The sequence below is a fragment of the Megalops cyprinoides genome, chromosome 15 (assembly GCF_013368585.1).
Source record: "Megalops cyprinoides isolate fMegCyp1 chromosome 15, fMegCyp1.pri, whole genome shotgun sequence".
Lineage (NCBI taxonomy): Eukaryota > Metazoa > Chordata > Actinopteri > Elopiformes > Megalopidae > Megalops > Megalops cyprinoides.
In genome coordinates, this window is record NC_050597.1 from 5,822,193 (window position 1) to 5,838,119 (window position 15,927).

Below are 15,927 nucleotides of genomic sequence, written 5' to 3' on the forward strand. Positions count from 1 at the left end.
GGTAATAAACAAGACTATGTGGGGGGAAAAAATAATGTGTCCACTATTAAATGAATTATCTATTATATCCAAAAGCTACTACAGTGATAGATAATACAAAGTGCAAGTGAGCAATGTCTTGCTGTAGGTATGCATAGATGAAATCATATTACTCATGCAGCTCGTATGAGTAATGACACAAAAGTCACTGCCCCGCATTATAACTTTTGATTTTACATTTCATTTTTTTAGTTTCTTAGCAGACGCCGTCATCCAGTACAGCCTACACACCTTTTATTCCTTATGGGCCGCTGGACATTCAGGTCAAGTTGTTTGCTTTAGAGTACAGTAGCAACTTAGATTTCATAGGTTTTTGGTTGCAAGCCCATTTTCTGGATGGTACTCTTTCCACAAGCACACAAGGGCACAGAGGGTCCCTTGGTGGGGATGACAGGAGCGTGGAGGTGTCAAACCCTCACTACCATCAGCATTTTCTGCGAGGAGACAGTGTAACCCCACTCATCATCCACTAGAGGGAGCTGCTCTGCGACAGCCAAGGATATTTGTGTGAATTTCAAATGCCTTCTGCTATTTTTCTTTGTCCAGGCATTTTGATATATCATGTTTAATAACACTGTATTGTAAACCAGCTACTGCTAGCTCTTCTGAAGTCATATACCATCAGTACTGCCAGTTCTAAAAAAAAAAAATCAGTGGAAGAGGTGCCTGCGACTCTCAAGCCATGGGCCGTGATGTATGTGCGAAGGGGCTTTGCCAGGGAACGTGTCATAGTGCATTTGTAAGGAGTGAATGTCTTTGCTAAGCCTTCCAGTCTGGAAACTGGGGAGCAGAAGCCAGCTGGCCCCGGCTGCAGGTGAGGATGTGGGGTGGTGTGCGTGACGGCGGAGTGACAGAACGGACCGGGTTGCAGTCCTGTCCCGGGCCGGGTGGAGAGCACCCCCTAAGCGCCTGTATCTGCATCTGCTCCTGGGGGACGGGGGAGTGGGGCGCTGTGACCCCCCCCCCCCCCCCCCCCACACACACACACACACACACACACGCACACACGCGCACACACACAAACCCCCCCGGGGAACTGTCCCAAGCGCTGTCTCATGTTACCATTATCTCACCAGATCTGCTGTCCAGGGAGCTGTCCTGTCCAGCCTCTGTTTACTCACCCCCCCCCCTTTACTGGCAGGGATGTTTGGAATGGAGGGGGTCCAAGATTAACACCCGCTTTTCGAGTTAGCTGGAGTTACTGCCTGCCTGCTGAGCGTTATCACTACAACAAGGGGAGGGGGAGGGGGTACGGCTTTGTGAGGTCTGGACAGTAATGACCGTTACCTCACATGGGCCTTGGACTACATGACTAATGCTCCTGCAGACAACTGTTCTCACTTACCCCACCAAAAACAAACCCCCCTCCTTACGAAAAAAGAGAGGTCAGGGAAGGCCAGGCAGGGAGACTGGAAACTCATAAGCAGGAGCAGCAGGGCCTCTGCCTGAAACCCCTTCCCTGCTAGCGTGTGCGTGAGGTACCCAGACAAGCTCACCAAGAGCAGGAACCCCCAAAAAACACGTTATGTATCTCTACCATAGGACTGAGGATGGGGGGCCTTTGAGGAGTTACAATTTACTGAAATGACACAAAATACGCCTGAAGAAAACCAGCAGCATACTGTGGACTGAAGGTGGAGCGCATGGAAGTGTTGCCTTGCATTCGCACCTTGCCCCCCCCCAAAAAAAAAACAAAAATACTGCATGTGCACAGTAATAATACTGTCGCCTGGGGAAACAGGAAATCCCCTTCATTTCTTCATTAGTTAAGGACAGGAAAGCAGAGGAAAGCATTCTGGAGGCAGGAACTCTGACCCCTCCTATTTCAGGAAGTCATGTGACTCACCTGGGGAATATATGGTAGGCATTGGGCCAGACCACTTACCACACATCAGCTGACCTGCAGAGAGAGGGGATTATTTAGCCGGGTAGACTGCCTCAAGTGAACAGGTTGAAATACCTTGATTGGGAATTTAGCCGTGACACAAGGGCACCCCCTACTCTGCAGTAAATACCATGGGAAGTGTGGTGACTACACTGAGCCAGGAGCTTGGTTTTTCACCTCATTTGAAAGAAGGCACACAGTATGCTAGTGGGATGTCGCCTTGCTCTGGTAGTGCCTCGCCCTAACTCTCAGCCCCAATCCTAAGGCAGAGCGAGTGAGAGGACTCTGACAGGTTGGGCCAGACAGGGTGTGAAGTCTTGAAAAGTTTCAAATGCAATGCATCTCTCTCCCTGTTTATTCACAGTGGCACCAGCTGGTCAGGCCCTTCTCAAGGATTCGCCTATGATTTATTCAGACGTTAGCTTGTGCTGTGAAGCACGCAGAGTCTGAGATTCCCTCGGACACGCTTTAAAAAATGCATTTATTCTCTTCGGCAGCTGCAGAAACTGTAAACCACAGTGACCCTAAGCTCTTAAGACGGTGAGGCAAACATAATCCAAGCACTTCTTTTTTAGCACGAAATTGCCTGTCTGCGAGAGCTTTTTAATTGGCAGTTAAAAATGTCATTGTTAATTGAAATTATGTCCCTGTCTGGCCTTTTTGTCTGGAAATGTGTAAATTGGATGTTGGCCTTTGCAAAGGGAGCTGTAAAATGTCTCTTTTGATCACAGTTGGAAGTGCGGCCCCTTAAATCATCTGGGCCAAGCCCCAAAGTGGAGGGGACTCTTTAAATAGTGCTTGCCTTAATTTCCACTGATTGATAATGAATTTTAAATGCATGTCATTTCATTGCTGTGATACCATAAGCAGTGCTTGCCATAAAATGGTCACATATCAGGGAGTGGATTTGTTCTGCCCGAGTGCGGAGGGTGGGTACGGTGGAGAAGTGTCAAATGTCAGAGTCCATTAAAGGACTGCGTCTCCTCCGCCGGCTAATTGAGACTGCAGAGGTAATGACGAGCATCGCCCATCAGGGGTGAAGCAGTCTCTCTCAGTGTGCATCTGCAGGGTTCCATCCAAGAGAATTATGTGTTCTCCCTTATTGAAGTCTTCCATTTGGAAGCATAACTTACGCCATATTACCATGATTGGATTTTGTCATTTGCAACATTGGAATGTCCATTTAGAGCAATACAATCGGGAACTTGAAGAGTTCCATTATCTTTTTTTTTGTTTTATGATTTTCTTGAACTTTTTCCCCAAAATTTCAATCAGTAATGCAGGTCTTGGCTAATGTGGCATATTGGTAAGGAGCTGGGCAGCAGTGTGGTGTAGCGGTAAGGAGCAGGGCAGCAGTGTGGTGTAGCGGTAAGGAGCAGGGCAGCACTGTGGCATTATGTTAAGTAGTAGGGCAACAGTATGGCATATTTATAAGAAGCACGGTTCATAGGCAGTTCTTAAGCAGTCCATTGTGCTCTCATAGCACAATACTCACCAGCTGGTTAAGACCAGATATGGCCAGGCATCAGGTTGAACAACAATACCGATGTATTAGTCTTATATGGATTGCTGTATTTGTGTGTACATGAGGGATAGAGGCGTTTCAGTCAATGATGCTGTCTTGGTCGAAAGCCAAACCTCCCACTAACCTACACACATTCATGCATGGATGAAATGGTGCCATCAGAGCATGATGCCATCAGGTGATGTGTGGGTGGCAACGTATGGGTGACTCTTATGGACTGCGGCCGGTGTCACGCTATGGAGAGTCCCTCTATTCGGAGCACAGTCTGCGGTCCCCGCAGTGTGGATGGAAGGCCGTGTGTTTCCCGTCCAGCACAAAGCCAAGACTACCCCCAAAATGTGTTTAGCCAATTCACATATCCCTTTGCTGTTGTCTGATTCCTGTCAAAGAGAGAGAAATGTGGCTGGCTGCGTAACAGAATCTGGTTTTTGTTTTGTTTTTTTTTTGTGTAAAATGGAACATATTGAGTTTCCTCCTCAAGTCGTGGGCTGCAGGAGAGAGTTCAGGGCTGCCAGGGCTAGCCAACGGCCAATAGCGAAAGACCGGCCATTCTTTTTCTGTGTTCTGATGAAGACCCACGCAGGGTCGAGGTGATAACAGCCGCACCTGACGTTGAATAAATCAGATCAGTGTGGCGGACAGTAAGTGCGCAGGTTTCACTCCATGCGTTGTGGAAATACAATCCTTCACTCATCACCTTATTCTCAGGGACTCTGGAGTGGGAGTGCGCGTTGGCCGTTTGCCCTGCTTCCTCCGAGACACTGCACACCTTCCACACCGATGGACGATTTTTCAGTGGTTTGAAAAAAAAAAAAAAAACGGTCACAATCCATTATAGTCAATAGTGTTTTCCACACGGAGTCTGGTGTTGCTACACCACGTTTTACACAACCTCCCAGCCTTGATTTCCGTCCTGTCACCTTGACGTTTCTGTTCTGCCAAGAGGCGTCCCAAAGCTGCACGATGGGTGTGGAAGTGTAATGCAACAATCAGCTCATAAATGAATCGTTGCAGGCGAAAATTTGATGGGAAACATGCCTGGGCTCATGAAAACAATCTTCTAATTGGCGACAGCGGAGACTGGAACTGTATCTTTATGAGGAGCGAAGAGAGATGGGGCCATTCTGTATGTTTGTGCAGTTTTTATAGCCCTGTCTCACTTATTAATTAGGTGTTGCTTGATTTTCTGCATCAGTCGGTTTGTAATGTAATCAACACAAGTTGTTGTAAGAAGGGGAAAATGAGATGAGCTGATTACTTGCACTGAATGCTCAAATGAAAAAAAAAAAAAAAAAAAAATCAGCCATCATCCACACGCTTAATGTTACAGTTTTATGACACCCATGTCAGCCTGTGGAACAAATAGGCCTAGCTAGCCACTTTGAGGTTATACTATTTTCTCCACCACACTTTTAACTCGTGGCTGAAATCAACAAACTAACTAGCATCAGCTCCCTGAAAAACAATTTCCCTTTTTACAAGGTTCACAATAGAGAGTGATTCCACTTTTGTGTGTGATGTTAACACCCACTCACTTTAAAACAGCTCTTTGATGCCAGAGTAATGAATCCTGTCAGCAATGTCAGTCTCCTCTTGAAAGAGAATCAGTGTTATACCCCAGACACACACGCGCTCACACACACACACACACACACACACACACACACACACACACAAAGACACACACACTTCCTCATTGAGTTTGATTTAGAGCATGTAATACCCTTCTGTGTCATTCAATGTGTGACTCCCAGGTCACACGTATTAAAGCACTGTACCACGGCAGGAAGAAAATGACCTATGTCTGATATGAGAGTGGACAAGGACGCATTACAGAGCACACAGGGGTTAACAGGCTGTTCCACTTGAAGAGTAAGTGCGTAGGAGGCCCTGTTCGGTCGCAGTATCAGTGTTATTCTTCTGTGCTGGGCTCCAGAGTGTAATCTGCTGTTTGGGGGCAAAGGAGGAGAAAAGGGGGGCTGTTTTCGGTGTGACAGCAGTGCTTATCACAGCCCCAGCAGGCCCGAGTGCTGTTCTTCACATGAGTCCCCTCACGTCCCAGTCCCCAGCACTCTTCACATGAGTCCCCTCACGTCCCAGTCCCCAGCACTCAGTGTGCTGTTTTACCACCACCGCAGCAGGCCCTGGAACCAAGCGCAGGGGTTAGGACCTGTGCTGAGCTGTTCAGAGCTGGTCTAGGCCACTGCGGGGTGCTGTGCTGAGCTGTGCTGGACTGGGTTAGACTGTGCTGAGCTGTCTGGGGTTGGGCTAAACTCTGCTGAGCTGTGCTGAGCTATGCTAGGGTGAGCTACACTGTGCTGAGCTGTGCTAGGGTGAGCTAGACTGTGTTGGGCTGTGCTGAGCTGTGTGGGGTTGGGGTGCTGTGTTGGGTTGTGCTGAGCTGTGTGGGGTTGGGGTATGCTGTGTTGGGCTGTGCTGAGCTGTGTGGGGTTGGGGTATGCTGTGTTGGGCTGTGCTGAGCTGTGTGGGGTTGGGGTGTGCTGTGCTGGGCTGTGCTGAGCTGTGTGGGGTTGGAGTATGCTGTGCTGGGCTTTGCTAGGTTAGGCTGGACAGAGCTGAGCTGCGTGATGTGGTTAGAGTGAATGGATGGACTGGAAGTCTGTGAATCGGAGCATGAAGGTTCTCAGCCACGCAGGTTCTCACTCCTACTTTAGATCATAGGATCGGAATGTACTCAGAGGCCTGTTTGTGCTGTCCCATAGGGTAGGATTCATTGCAGTCATATTCCATTACAATAAATGTACCTTAAACCCCACTTAGCCATGGTATGACACAGAAACAGTCTGGTATGATACAGGAGAGTAATGTATTTTTTACATTATCTGCTCCTATCCCACTCACAAATACACACACACACACACACACACAAGCACACAGACAGACAGCACATACACACTCACACAGGCACAGACACAAACATCCTCACACACAGCTCGGAAATTAAGAGTCGTCTTCCAGGTCAGAAACAACAAACACAGATAAATATTTATCCCTCGATCGCTGTGAGGAAAATAAACATCACATAAAGATAGCCAGCAGAGTCGAGCAAAGAGCCCGTAAACTTTTGTCATTTAATCGGGGAAGAGGCATTCTGAAAGGACCTGTAGTCCACTTCCTTTTCCGTCATGAAGTCCAGCTTCCCTCTCGGCCTTCACCTGGGAAAGCGAGCGCAGAAAATAGCGCTGTGCTGACAGTATTGGCAATGTGTCCACTTTGAGCTAGAGTCTGAGCGGCCATGTGAGGGAGCCTGTTTCTGCTGTCACAGGAAGGAAGGAAGGAAGGAAAGAACTGGGTCAGAGGAAACTGTCAGAGAGCTCCACAAACACACACACACACACAAATATACACAAACACACGCAGGCACGCAAACACACACACACACAAATATACACAAACATACGCAGGCACGCAAACACACACACAAACACACACACACACACAAATATACACAAACACACGCAGGCACGCAAACACACACACACACACACTCACACACATATACGCACACACACACATTCATATACAAACACACACACTTATACACACATGCGCATACACACACTCTCATGCACACACAAATATACACACACACGCAGATTCATATGCAAACACACACACACACGCACACGTATACTCAAATACATATATACGCACACATTCAAACACACAGACACAAATTCAAAGACACACACACAAAATCCCGGTCTGTGGCATGAAGGACCCTGCTGGTGGCAGGGCCTCAGGGCTATCTCAGCATTCGCTCGTGTGTCGCGTTTGGGCCGGGAGGGCGTTTTAAACATGGCTTCCGCACAAGCAGCTGAGAAACCATGCATGCATGGGATCAGTGAGGGCAGGAGCACCACACCACAACAAACAGGACCACGTCACAGCACCGCGCGGCCTCTGCTGAGATCACACAGCGCTCTTGCTGAAGCCATTAGCTGCTGGTGTCATATTCGCTGTTTTACAGCAGGCAACAGACAGCATGCGCTTTGGTGAAACAAAAAGAACAGTCACAGAGCGTCTAGAGAAACGCTACATGTTCCACATGTCTGAAAGCCATTCCTAAATGCTCTTCAGTGCTGGACCTAACCAGAAACGTACAGGAATAAGAATTCAGCTAAAGGCATCTCATATTGGGTTCTTATCAACAATGATGGTACTGCTCATAAGGTCCACTTTGGATGATACTATAGCAGCTGGGTAGGATTCACTATTGAAGGAAATTCATTATGTGGGAAATTCTGACCCATTGATCAGTAGAAGCTTTTCAATTGCTGCAGATTCAGTTTTTGACTGCTAGTTAGTGAAGTACAGGATATAACTCACCATGCGACCTACCTGTTTTCTTAAGTATGTGTAACGTGTAACGTTGTGCTCTGAGTTGCACTGTGAGTTGATGTGAGTCACTCTGGATAAAAGCGTCTGCTAAATGCAAATAATGTCATGTAATGTAATGAGTTAATGTGCTGTGTAAACAGCCACAGCATTGGGGCTATGCCCTGTCAGTCTTAATGACTCTTACCCTTCTGTTCCACAGGGAAGCATCTGCAGCTCAGCATGTTGGAAGGGGCTGGCGCTAAACTGGAACGCTACGAGACCACCGTACCTTACCTGCTGCACAAGGGAGAACGCAGGCCTGTCAGCCACCTCCAGTCCACGGTAAACACCCATGACCTCTACATTCAGTGCTAGCGTAGCGTCCACTTCGCAGACACGTCCAGCATAAACCTACAAACATACAGCACACACATAAACACAAACACAAAGTACCAGCGAATCAGGTGGAAACCCTAGTGTAGTCCATCGAGCCAATTCCCTAAACAATCAATCAATCTTTGTTGTCCCCGTGATGAATGTGTATGGCAAGCATAATACCAAAGGACAGAGTTCTGGTCTGTAAAAACAACTAAAAACTTCCCAAACCGGAGAAATCGTAAGCATAAACGATTGAAATTAGCGATATGTAATAAATGAGCAGCAGTGTGTTATAGTGGTAAGGAGCAGGGCTTGTAACCAAACCAAAGGTCACTGGTTCAATTTCCTGCTGGGACACTGCTGTCGTACCCCTTAGGTGAAGACCTTAACCCACAATTGCCTCAGTAAATATCCAGCTGTGTAAATGGATAACATTTGAACTCATTCTGGGTAAGAGCGTCTGCTAAATGACAGTAATGTAATATAAACGGATGTAAAGTGTTATATTTGCTCGCGTTCTGTATGGCAGTCAGTGTGGTCTCGGCACACTGCGGTCTCCTCTTTTAAACCGCTCTGTTGCTGAGTGCAGGATACGTGCTCCACATGCTGAAAGCAGCGCCTGCACTCTGAGACCTCGTATTGCTCATGACATTACAGCACTCACACATCTTAAGAAATGAATATTGGAACAGTAAATAAAAGACAGACCCGCCCGACTCGGAGGGCTGAAAGAGGTCAACACTGGCCGAGCGTTCAGCCTCCCACGTACTCTCTGAACTCCTGTCATTTGTCATTACTCATTTGTCATTACCCTTCGTCACTCATGTCAGTTTGCAGATCAGGAACTCTGTGCATGTTCAGATCAGTATTCCATGCCACAGAGCTCGTCCCCTGGGTTCTGTGGGTTAACACAGCAGAGATCTGTGGCTGCAGCGGGTTAATCAAAGCGTCCGAATCAGCAGATTGCTCATGTCACATTTTTTTTTTTTTTTTTTTTATGGGAACTTCTTGACAAAGTGAGTACATGTCCTGCAACTGGATCTGTGGCGAGGGGATTGCTCTGGGCCGGGCCCAGGGAAACACAATGCGGCTCAGCTAGAAACGAAAATTAAATTTGTGTAATTGGGATCCTCCTCGGCAAGGAGAGAAACGGGGCCAGACGTAGAGAGAAAGCGGGAGGGGGGGGAAGCGTCCGCGCGACGCTCCCAGCAAGACCCAAAAACCCAGACTGGAGTTTTCCAAGATTTATTACTCAGTCTTTTCATAGGTGAATGAGTTTTTCCTGGCTCTGCAATGGGAGGGTGGAATTCACTTTGCAAGCTGCACTGTTGCAGGCTTTCCCGTGGATACAGGGCTTTGCTTGGATGAGAGGAGCCACTATCGGTTAGCCACCGACTGCACTCAAAAAAAAATACACTCTGCAAAATGAATTTCTAATGCACCCAACAGAATGTTTACCAGCTGTAAATATCCCCTTGGAAAAATATGGGAGATTGCAGTGATTCAGTTGGAAAAAAATAGTTAAATAGTTCATTTGTTTTGATGGTGGTCTGTGTCTCATGGCGCGTTGTGGGGATAGCCATACATCAAGCAGCTGCTGAAAACAGCTTTAATGACAGGCACACAGCCGTTACAGCATTCAGAATGTGCTAAAGCAAGCCTGTGTATTTTTACTACACATTGTAACTAAGCTAATAATTATAGGGTTTTTTTTTAGTTAGTTATTTGTTTTTTTGTAGTTGTACACCTAATCAGGATTTTTTTAAAGGTAAAGTAGTGTTTGTTTTTACATTACCTTATTATCCTTGTTATCCATTTATAAAGCTGGATATTTACTGAGGCAAGTACCTTATGGGTTACATACCTTGCCCAAGGGTACAGCAGCAGTGCCTCAGTGGGGGAATCAAACCAGCAACCTTTTGGTTATGAGCTTTGCTCTGCTATGCTGCACTGCAGCCCCTTTTTAATTTGAGTGTTTTCCCCCCTTGCCTGTCGGATGACCTTTCCGACACATTGTAGCCAGCATAGCACGGGCAGGGACTTCGCCTGTGACTCGGTGTGACCTGACGTGCCCCAGACAGGGGGTATAAATCCGGCGGTGACACAACGCTGAAACGTCTCAAAGGCCCCCGCGCCCACGTCCCTCTCCCCCGCTGCGTTATTGGAGGGGAGCGGATGGCGCGCCCGTCTCTGTTTGTGCAGCGCGGCCGTAATGAAAACACGGACGAGGAGATAAATTCGCACGGGCGTCGCTCGACAAGCGCTCCGCTCGGCCCTCAGCCTGACCCCCCCCCCCGCCTCAGCCACGGCTCTCTCCGGGACACGCTGGGGGGGTCCTGGCGTTCGTGGGGCTGAATCACTGCCAGCACTCCCTGGAGTCTGTATGTGTGTTTGTGTGTCTGTGTGTCTGTCTGTGTGTGTGTCTGTGTGTGTGTGTTTCCCTCGGCATGTCATAAACTTTGATGAACTGGGATTCTCAGCCAGTCGCCTCTCTATCACTGCCCCCCCCCCCCCCCCCCCCCCCGCAGTCTCACACAGATACATAACTCCAGAGTGCTGAAAGGCTGGCTGGAGCTCTAGATTAATGTCACTTAGGGCTGAAATATAAAGATAATCCTCCGAAACGCGTCTCTCTCTCTAAAAACACCACAGCGGCCGGCATCATGATTCAGTATAAATTATATTACCATCTGTGCTGAAGGAGTTTCAGCAGAAATAGGAGCACCTTCTCGAGAGCTCTGTAGTGGCTCACAGTGTGGTTCCCAAGTCAGTATAGTGGAGGAGTCTTTGGTTACACTTGAATATTGTACAAAATAACAGAAATGATCAAGGACAACATTGCATCATTTGTCTCTTTTATGGGGAGGCAGGGATGGGGGGGTTGTGTGGGTGTATATCCAATTCTCAATGTGGGTGGCGGTGTAGCATAATGGTAAGGAGCAGGGCTTGTAACCGAAAGGTTGCTGGATCGATTCCCCAAGAGGGCACTGATGCTGTACCTTTGGGCAAGGTACTTAACCCAGAATGGCCTTAGTAAATATCTGGCTGCATAAATGAATAACGTGTAAAAATTGTAGCCTATAGAAGTTGCTCTGGTTAAGAGTATGAGCTAAATGACAGTAATGTAATGTAATTTAGTGTATATGATGTGTGAAACTCATGGATTTGTTTTTAGACCCCCAACCCCTGACAACCCCAGCATCCTCCAGCACTTCCTGTCCGAGAGCACAGTGACATCAGAGGGGTGTGACATCACTGTCTCTCCCTGTTTTGATTTCAGGGCCATCCCGCGGAGCTGCAGTTACTGATCGAAGTGGAGGGAGAGCAGCTGGTCCTGGCTGTAGAGAAAAATGAGTAAGCGCCTTCCGTTCCTCTCACACACCGCACAATCAACTCCTGCCTTTGAAACGGCCATTTCTGGACCCCAAACCCGTGACATACGGCCGCCCCCGAGGGCTGCGAGTGGGGGTCTTGCCCGAACGCACCACACAGGGGGCTCCCGGAGTGCCTGGCGACTTTCCCCCGCTCCGCAAACGGGGACGGCATTTGGCAGCCGTGTTTGCTTTGTCTCGGGGAAAACAATGACGTGGAAGATGAGAGCCAAGCGAGGCAGGAGTTGCTGGCAAGCGTGGTGGGGGATTTCTTCCATCTCGCTCCCTTTTTCCTCCTCGCTGGCTATCGTTTCTCACAGTGCTGTGGAAAACGGAGTGATCAATGGTAGCCTGGAGCCCCACAGGGCGGCCTATCAGAGGTTTCCCACATTTATATAAAATACCCTGTAATCTACACTGCTCACGGGTGCTTTATAACGGCTGACTCACATGTTTGTATGGGGAAGGGTTCCTGACCCTCTTTAAGTGAACACTGCAAGACTCCACATTCTTTCCTAAACGGGAGACAGTCTATGACGGACCAAGCAACTCTGTGACCCCCCCCAGCTAGAGCCAGTCCCAGGGGATGGCCACCAAGGGCAGCACCGCGGGATCTACTGTAAGACCACAGTCATCCTTTCGCTGTAGAATCCACTGTAAGACTATAGTCACACTTTCACAGTGGGGCCTACTGCAAGGTCATAGTCACCCTTTCACAGTGGGACTTACTGCAAGGTCATACCCACTCTTTCACTATGGGATCTACCCTAAGACCCCAGTCACTCTGTCACTACGGGATTTAGTCTAAGACCACAGTTACCCGATCACCATGATTGGTCTGGGCTTGGCCCATGGGAGGTGAATTTCCATATATTTTCTCTCTGAGAGCAGTGAACCAATCACCGTCAAGTACCAAGCGCTATAAACAGATCAGAAATGAGTGTTGAAATTGTGCAGCGTATTGTATGTTTGTTGATGAAATATCACAGTGCAGTTGCGATTGCCTTAGTATCTGCCTGTGCAGCAGTTAATGTGCGTTCTCACATGGAGGGGTTGCTCTGCTCTAGAGCGACGTGTGGGTTTTGAGTCTCTCCCCTTGCAGAACTGTAATGCATTTACTCAGTTTCTTTATTTGGCTGATCCTGCCTTCTAAAATTGTTTTAAAAACTGGCCAAAAGAAACAAGCTACCAGATTCTGTTAATAAAGCCGTACACTTGTGTACAGTGGAACAGGCCTGGATGTGTTTCAGGGTCTGAGAGTACATACAGGACTGCTTGGGTAGGGCCTGGCTGGAGCGGGAAAGCTCTGTGTACCCATGCCAGAGGTCGATCTGTCTCAGCTTCATACTCGCGGTCTGAAAATCATTCCTCTCACAATCATTTGGACAAGACTTTAAAAATAACGGCAGTGATTTGGACCCCAACTCCTGAGTTTTTCCCTGCCCTCATTTGATCCCCAAAGAAACACACAGGGCTTTTGAAGCGGCTTAATTTTTTTTCTTTCACCTGTCATGTTATTTCGTACCTGAAAAGCAGACAGAGAAATGAGGTGAGGCATTTGCCTTCTTTCTTGGACTCCGTTTCTCACTTGATTTCCAGTTCGGAGCACCGCCGGGAGGAGTCTGACTTTATTTTATATTTATTTGTCCTGCAGGAGTGCTTCTGTCAGAGAGGGAGAGTTTTACACTGCTGTTGCTGATTTCAAGGTCTTTCCACCAATCTGAGTTTTGGCAAAGGGCTGGGATGTCAGTCAGAAAACAAAGCTGAAGTCAGTGTTTCTCAATGTTATTAGACACAGGGAATGGAACTGCAGAGGCAGCAGAGACTAATGTCTTGGGCAGGAAAAGGCCAGATTTGTATGTTTTACCAGCAAACATTTTAATGGATGAAGTATTCCCGCTATGAGGGTGACAGTTTTAATATCACGCTATTGAAGCACAAATAAGGGCTTCAGACATACGCACAGTTGTTACGTATGCAGCTCCCAGGTCTGAAAGCTTCAACACCATGAAGTTGGTTGTGCGCACAGATCCGCTCAGCACAGAATTGCAGACCTGCGCTGAGCCACACTCATCAACCTGAACTACATGATTGATTCAAAGCCGATCCTGTTATTAATTCAGGCAGAAATTTGTCCAGGGATAGGATAACAGGATTATGGCACTTGTCGGTGTGCCGACAGCACAAAAGAGATTTGAGTAGCACTAATCAGCATCTGTGAAACACCCCCGGTAACACTCTGGATCATTCTGTGCTAAGTAACTGTGACTCTGATGTGACCCTTCTCTCTCTCTCCTTCTATTTCTCTGTCTGTAGATATATATATATGTGTGTGTGTGTGTGTGTGTGATATACAGATACTCCATGGTTCTTTGGACACAATGTGGGAGCTGTTCCATTGTAATTTTAAAGCTCTACTGGCTGTGGAAATCTGTTAAGACACTCTGAAAGTCATATCAGCAAGTGTTCATGTCCCATAACTTTTGGCCCATATTCTGTACACTTTTATTGAATATCTTGATATGTATATGATTTTATGTCTGCCATGCATTACTGATGTTTGCATCCTGCGAGGTGATCTTAAACTATTTCCAAATGGTCAGACTGGAGGCGCAGGTTCTCATGGATATGCGCATCTCCTGTGGATAATGTTCCCTAGCAACGTACAGAACTGTGAGGGACTGAGTTCATAAGTGTGCCCTCTGAACCATGCATATTATATACAAATGGAACCATTAAGACTCCTGAATTGTATTACTGTTTTTATTTGAGCAATTATTTACCATTCAAAGGCAGCTGCAGTCTGAGAGTGACCTCAGAACATTGTCTGGAGACCGTTGAGTCATGATTACCCCGGAGTTATAGCACATCTGACCAAACACAGTGTAAATATCTGACTTTTGAAAACAGCTTCCCCGCTGCTTTCTCCATATAGTGCAAAAAGGCGATTTACTGAGTCCGCGGCTTAAAGACAATAAAGGCTGTTTAGGCTCTAGACCATGACAAAAAAGTAGTAAAAATGAGTTGTAAGAAAAAGGCTAAAGAGCTCATGCAGTTCACCTCAGAGGTGCTTGTCTCCCACCCAATAGGATTAGCTGCTGGGAGTGTGGGGGCGGGGCTTGGCACAGGGGCCTGCACCCTTGATGAACACCAGTTGTGAAAACAAGACAAAACGCAGGAGAAGAAAATCATCATCAAATGAAATTATTAGAACTGAAACTGTAGGCTTGGAGGTTTTTCGGCTCGGCAAGGAAACATTTCCGCATACAGGCATAAGGTGGTTTCACTTCGTTTGTAATTGTTTAAGAAACATGGCAGATGTATAAGCTGAGCGCTCTTCAAAGTTAAACATCTACAGACAGGTCTTTGGACATCCTGCGATTGGCAAGACCATAAATGTTCTTTTGAGTTTATAGAAAAGAGACAGTGATGAAGAATTAAAGACAAATGAACACCATTACACTGTTCCTTCATATTTTTATGCCTCCACAGTAGACTAAATGTTTCTGTGACAATCTTCAATGGAGGTTGAGCCTTTGATGATTTTTCTTGATGATGTTGATAGTTTTCTTTATGAGCAGCCAGTTTGTGTTACTGAAATGAAATTATAAGGTGTGCTTCTGTTACCAGCTCAAAACAACCGCGCTTTCAGCATAAAAGCAGCTTAGTAAATCGATAAACAAAGTGTGGTTTGACCTGCCCCTCTGCGACCTCAGAGCTCTGTGGAGGAGAGACAGAAATTGGGAACAAATAGTGCCGTCTGGGGCAGGTATTCGACGCCGTGAATCACAAATCCACAAGATGTGGAGCGTCGCCTGCACCGAGAAGTTTAGCGTGATTGCATGCACGCTGCGTGATCCTCAAACATTTCACATGCAAATGCGCTTCAGTACGCTCCAGGGGCATCGGCTGGCTTCATGCCTGAACGGCCTGCGCACCTCCAGGGCCAGATGCTTTGGGGACCCAGATTCCCAGAGCATGCTGGGTCTTTAAAATCTCTGTTTGGCCCCTGCTCTTCAGGTAGATTATGGGTTGTGTATACCCAGGGGAGCACCCTGAAAGAGCAGCAGATTCCTCTACGGTTGTCAGATTCAGGCGAGTGGGTGTTCCTGTTGCCTGTTTCGTGCGTGCATGTTTTGTAATGTTTGGGGGAAAATGTTTGGGAGTTTCGCACCCTGTTGGTGCTGGAATCAAAGGTTGATGGTGGCTTAACAGCTGAACCACGTACATCAGATGGTCAGTTGAAGGAAAAGATAAATATACAAAAAATATACAAAGGACTGACATAAAGATGGACTTCGTGATTTACAAAGTGTTTTCATTTGTTGACACACTGGTTACCTGTGCTGTTTTTAATCACAGCACATTTAAAATGTCTGTTCTGACAG

General features: G+C 47.1%; 1 protein-coding gene across 1 annotated transcript in view; it reads left to right on the plus strand.

Moving 5' to 3' along the window:
• The first annotated feature begins 10,343 nt into the window (after positions 1-10,343).
• The window catches only part of LOC118790281 (disintegrin and metalloproteinase domain-containing protein 12-like), a 65,520-nt gene continuing 59,936 nt past the window's right edge, over positions 10,344-15,927 (plus strand). Inside the window, exons 1-3 of the mRNA XM_036547185.1 lie at positions 10,344-10,513; positions 11,344-11,398; positions 11,449-11,522. Of these exons, the coding sequence (XP_036403078.1) occupies positions 10,344-10,513; positions 11,344-11,398; positions 11,449-11,522 (299 nt within the window). The remainder of the gene's footprint in view (positions 10,514-11,343; positions 11,399-11,448; positions 11,523-15,927) is intronic.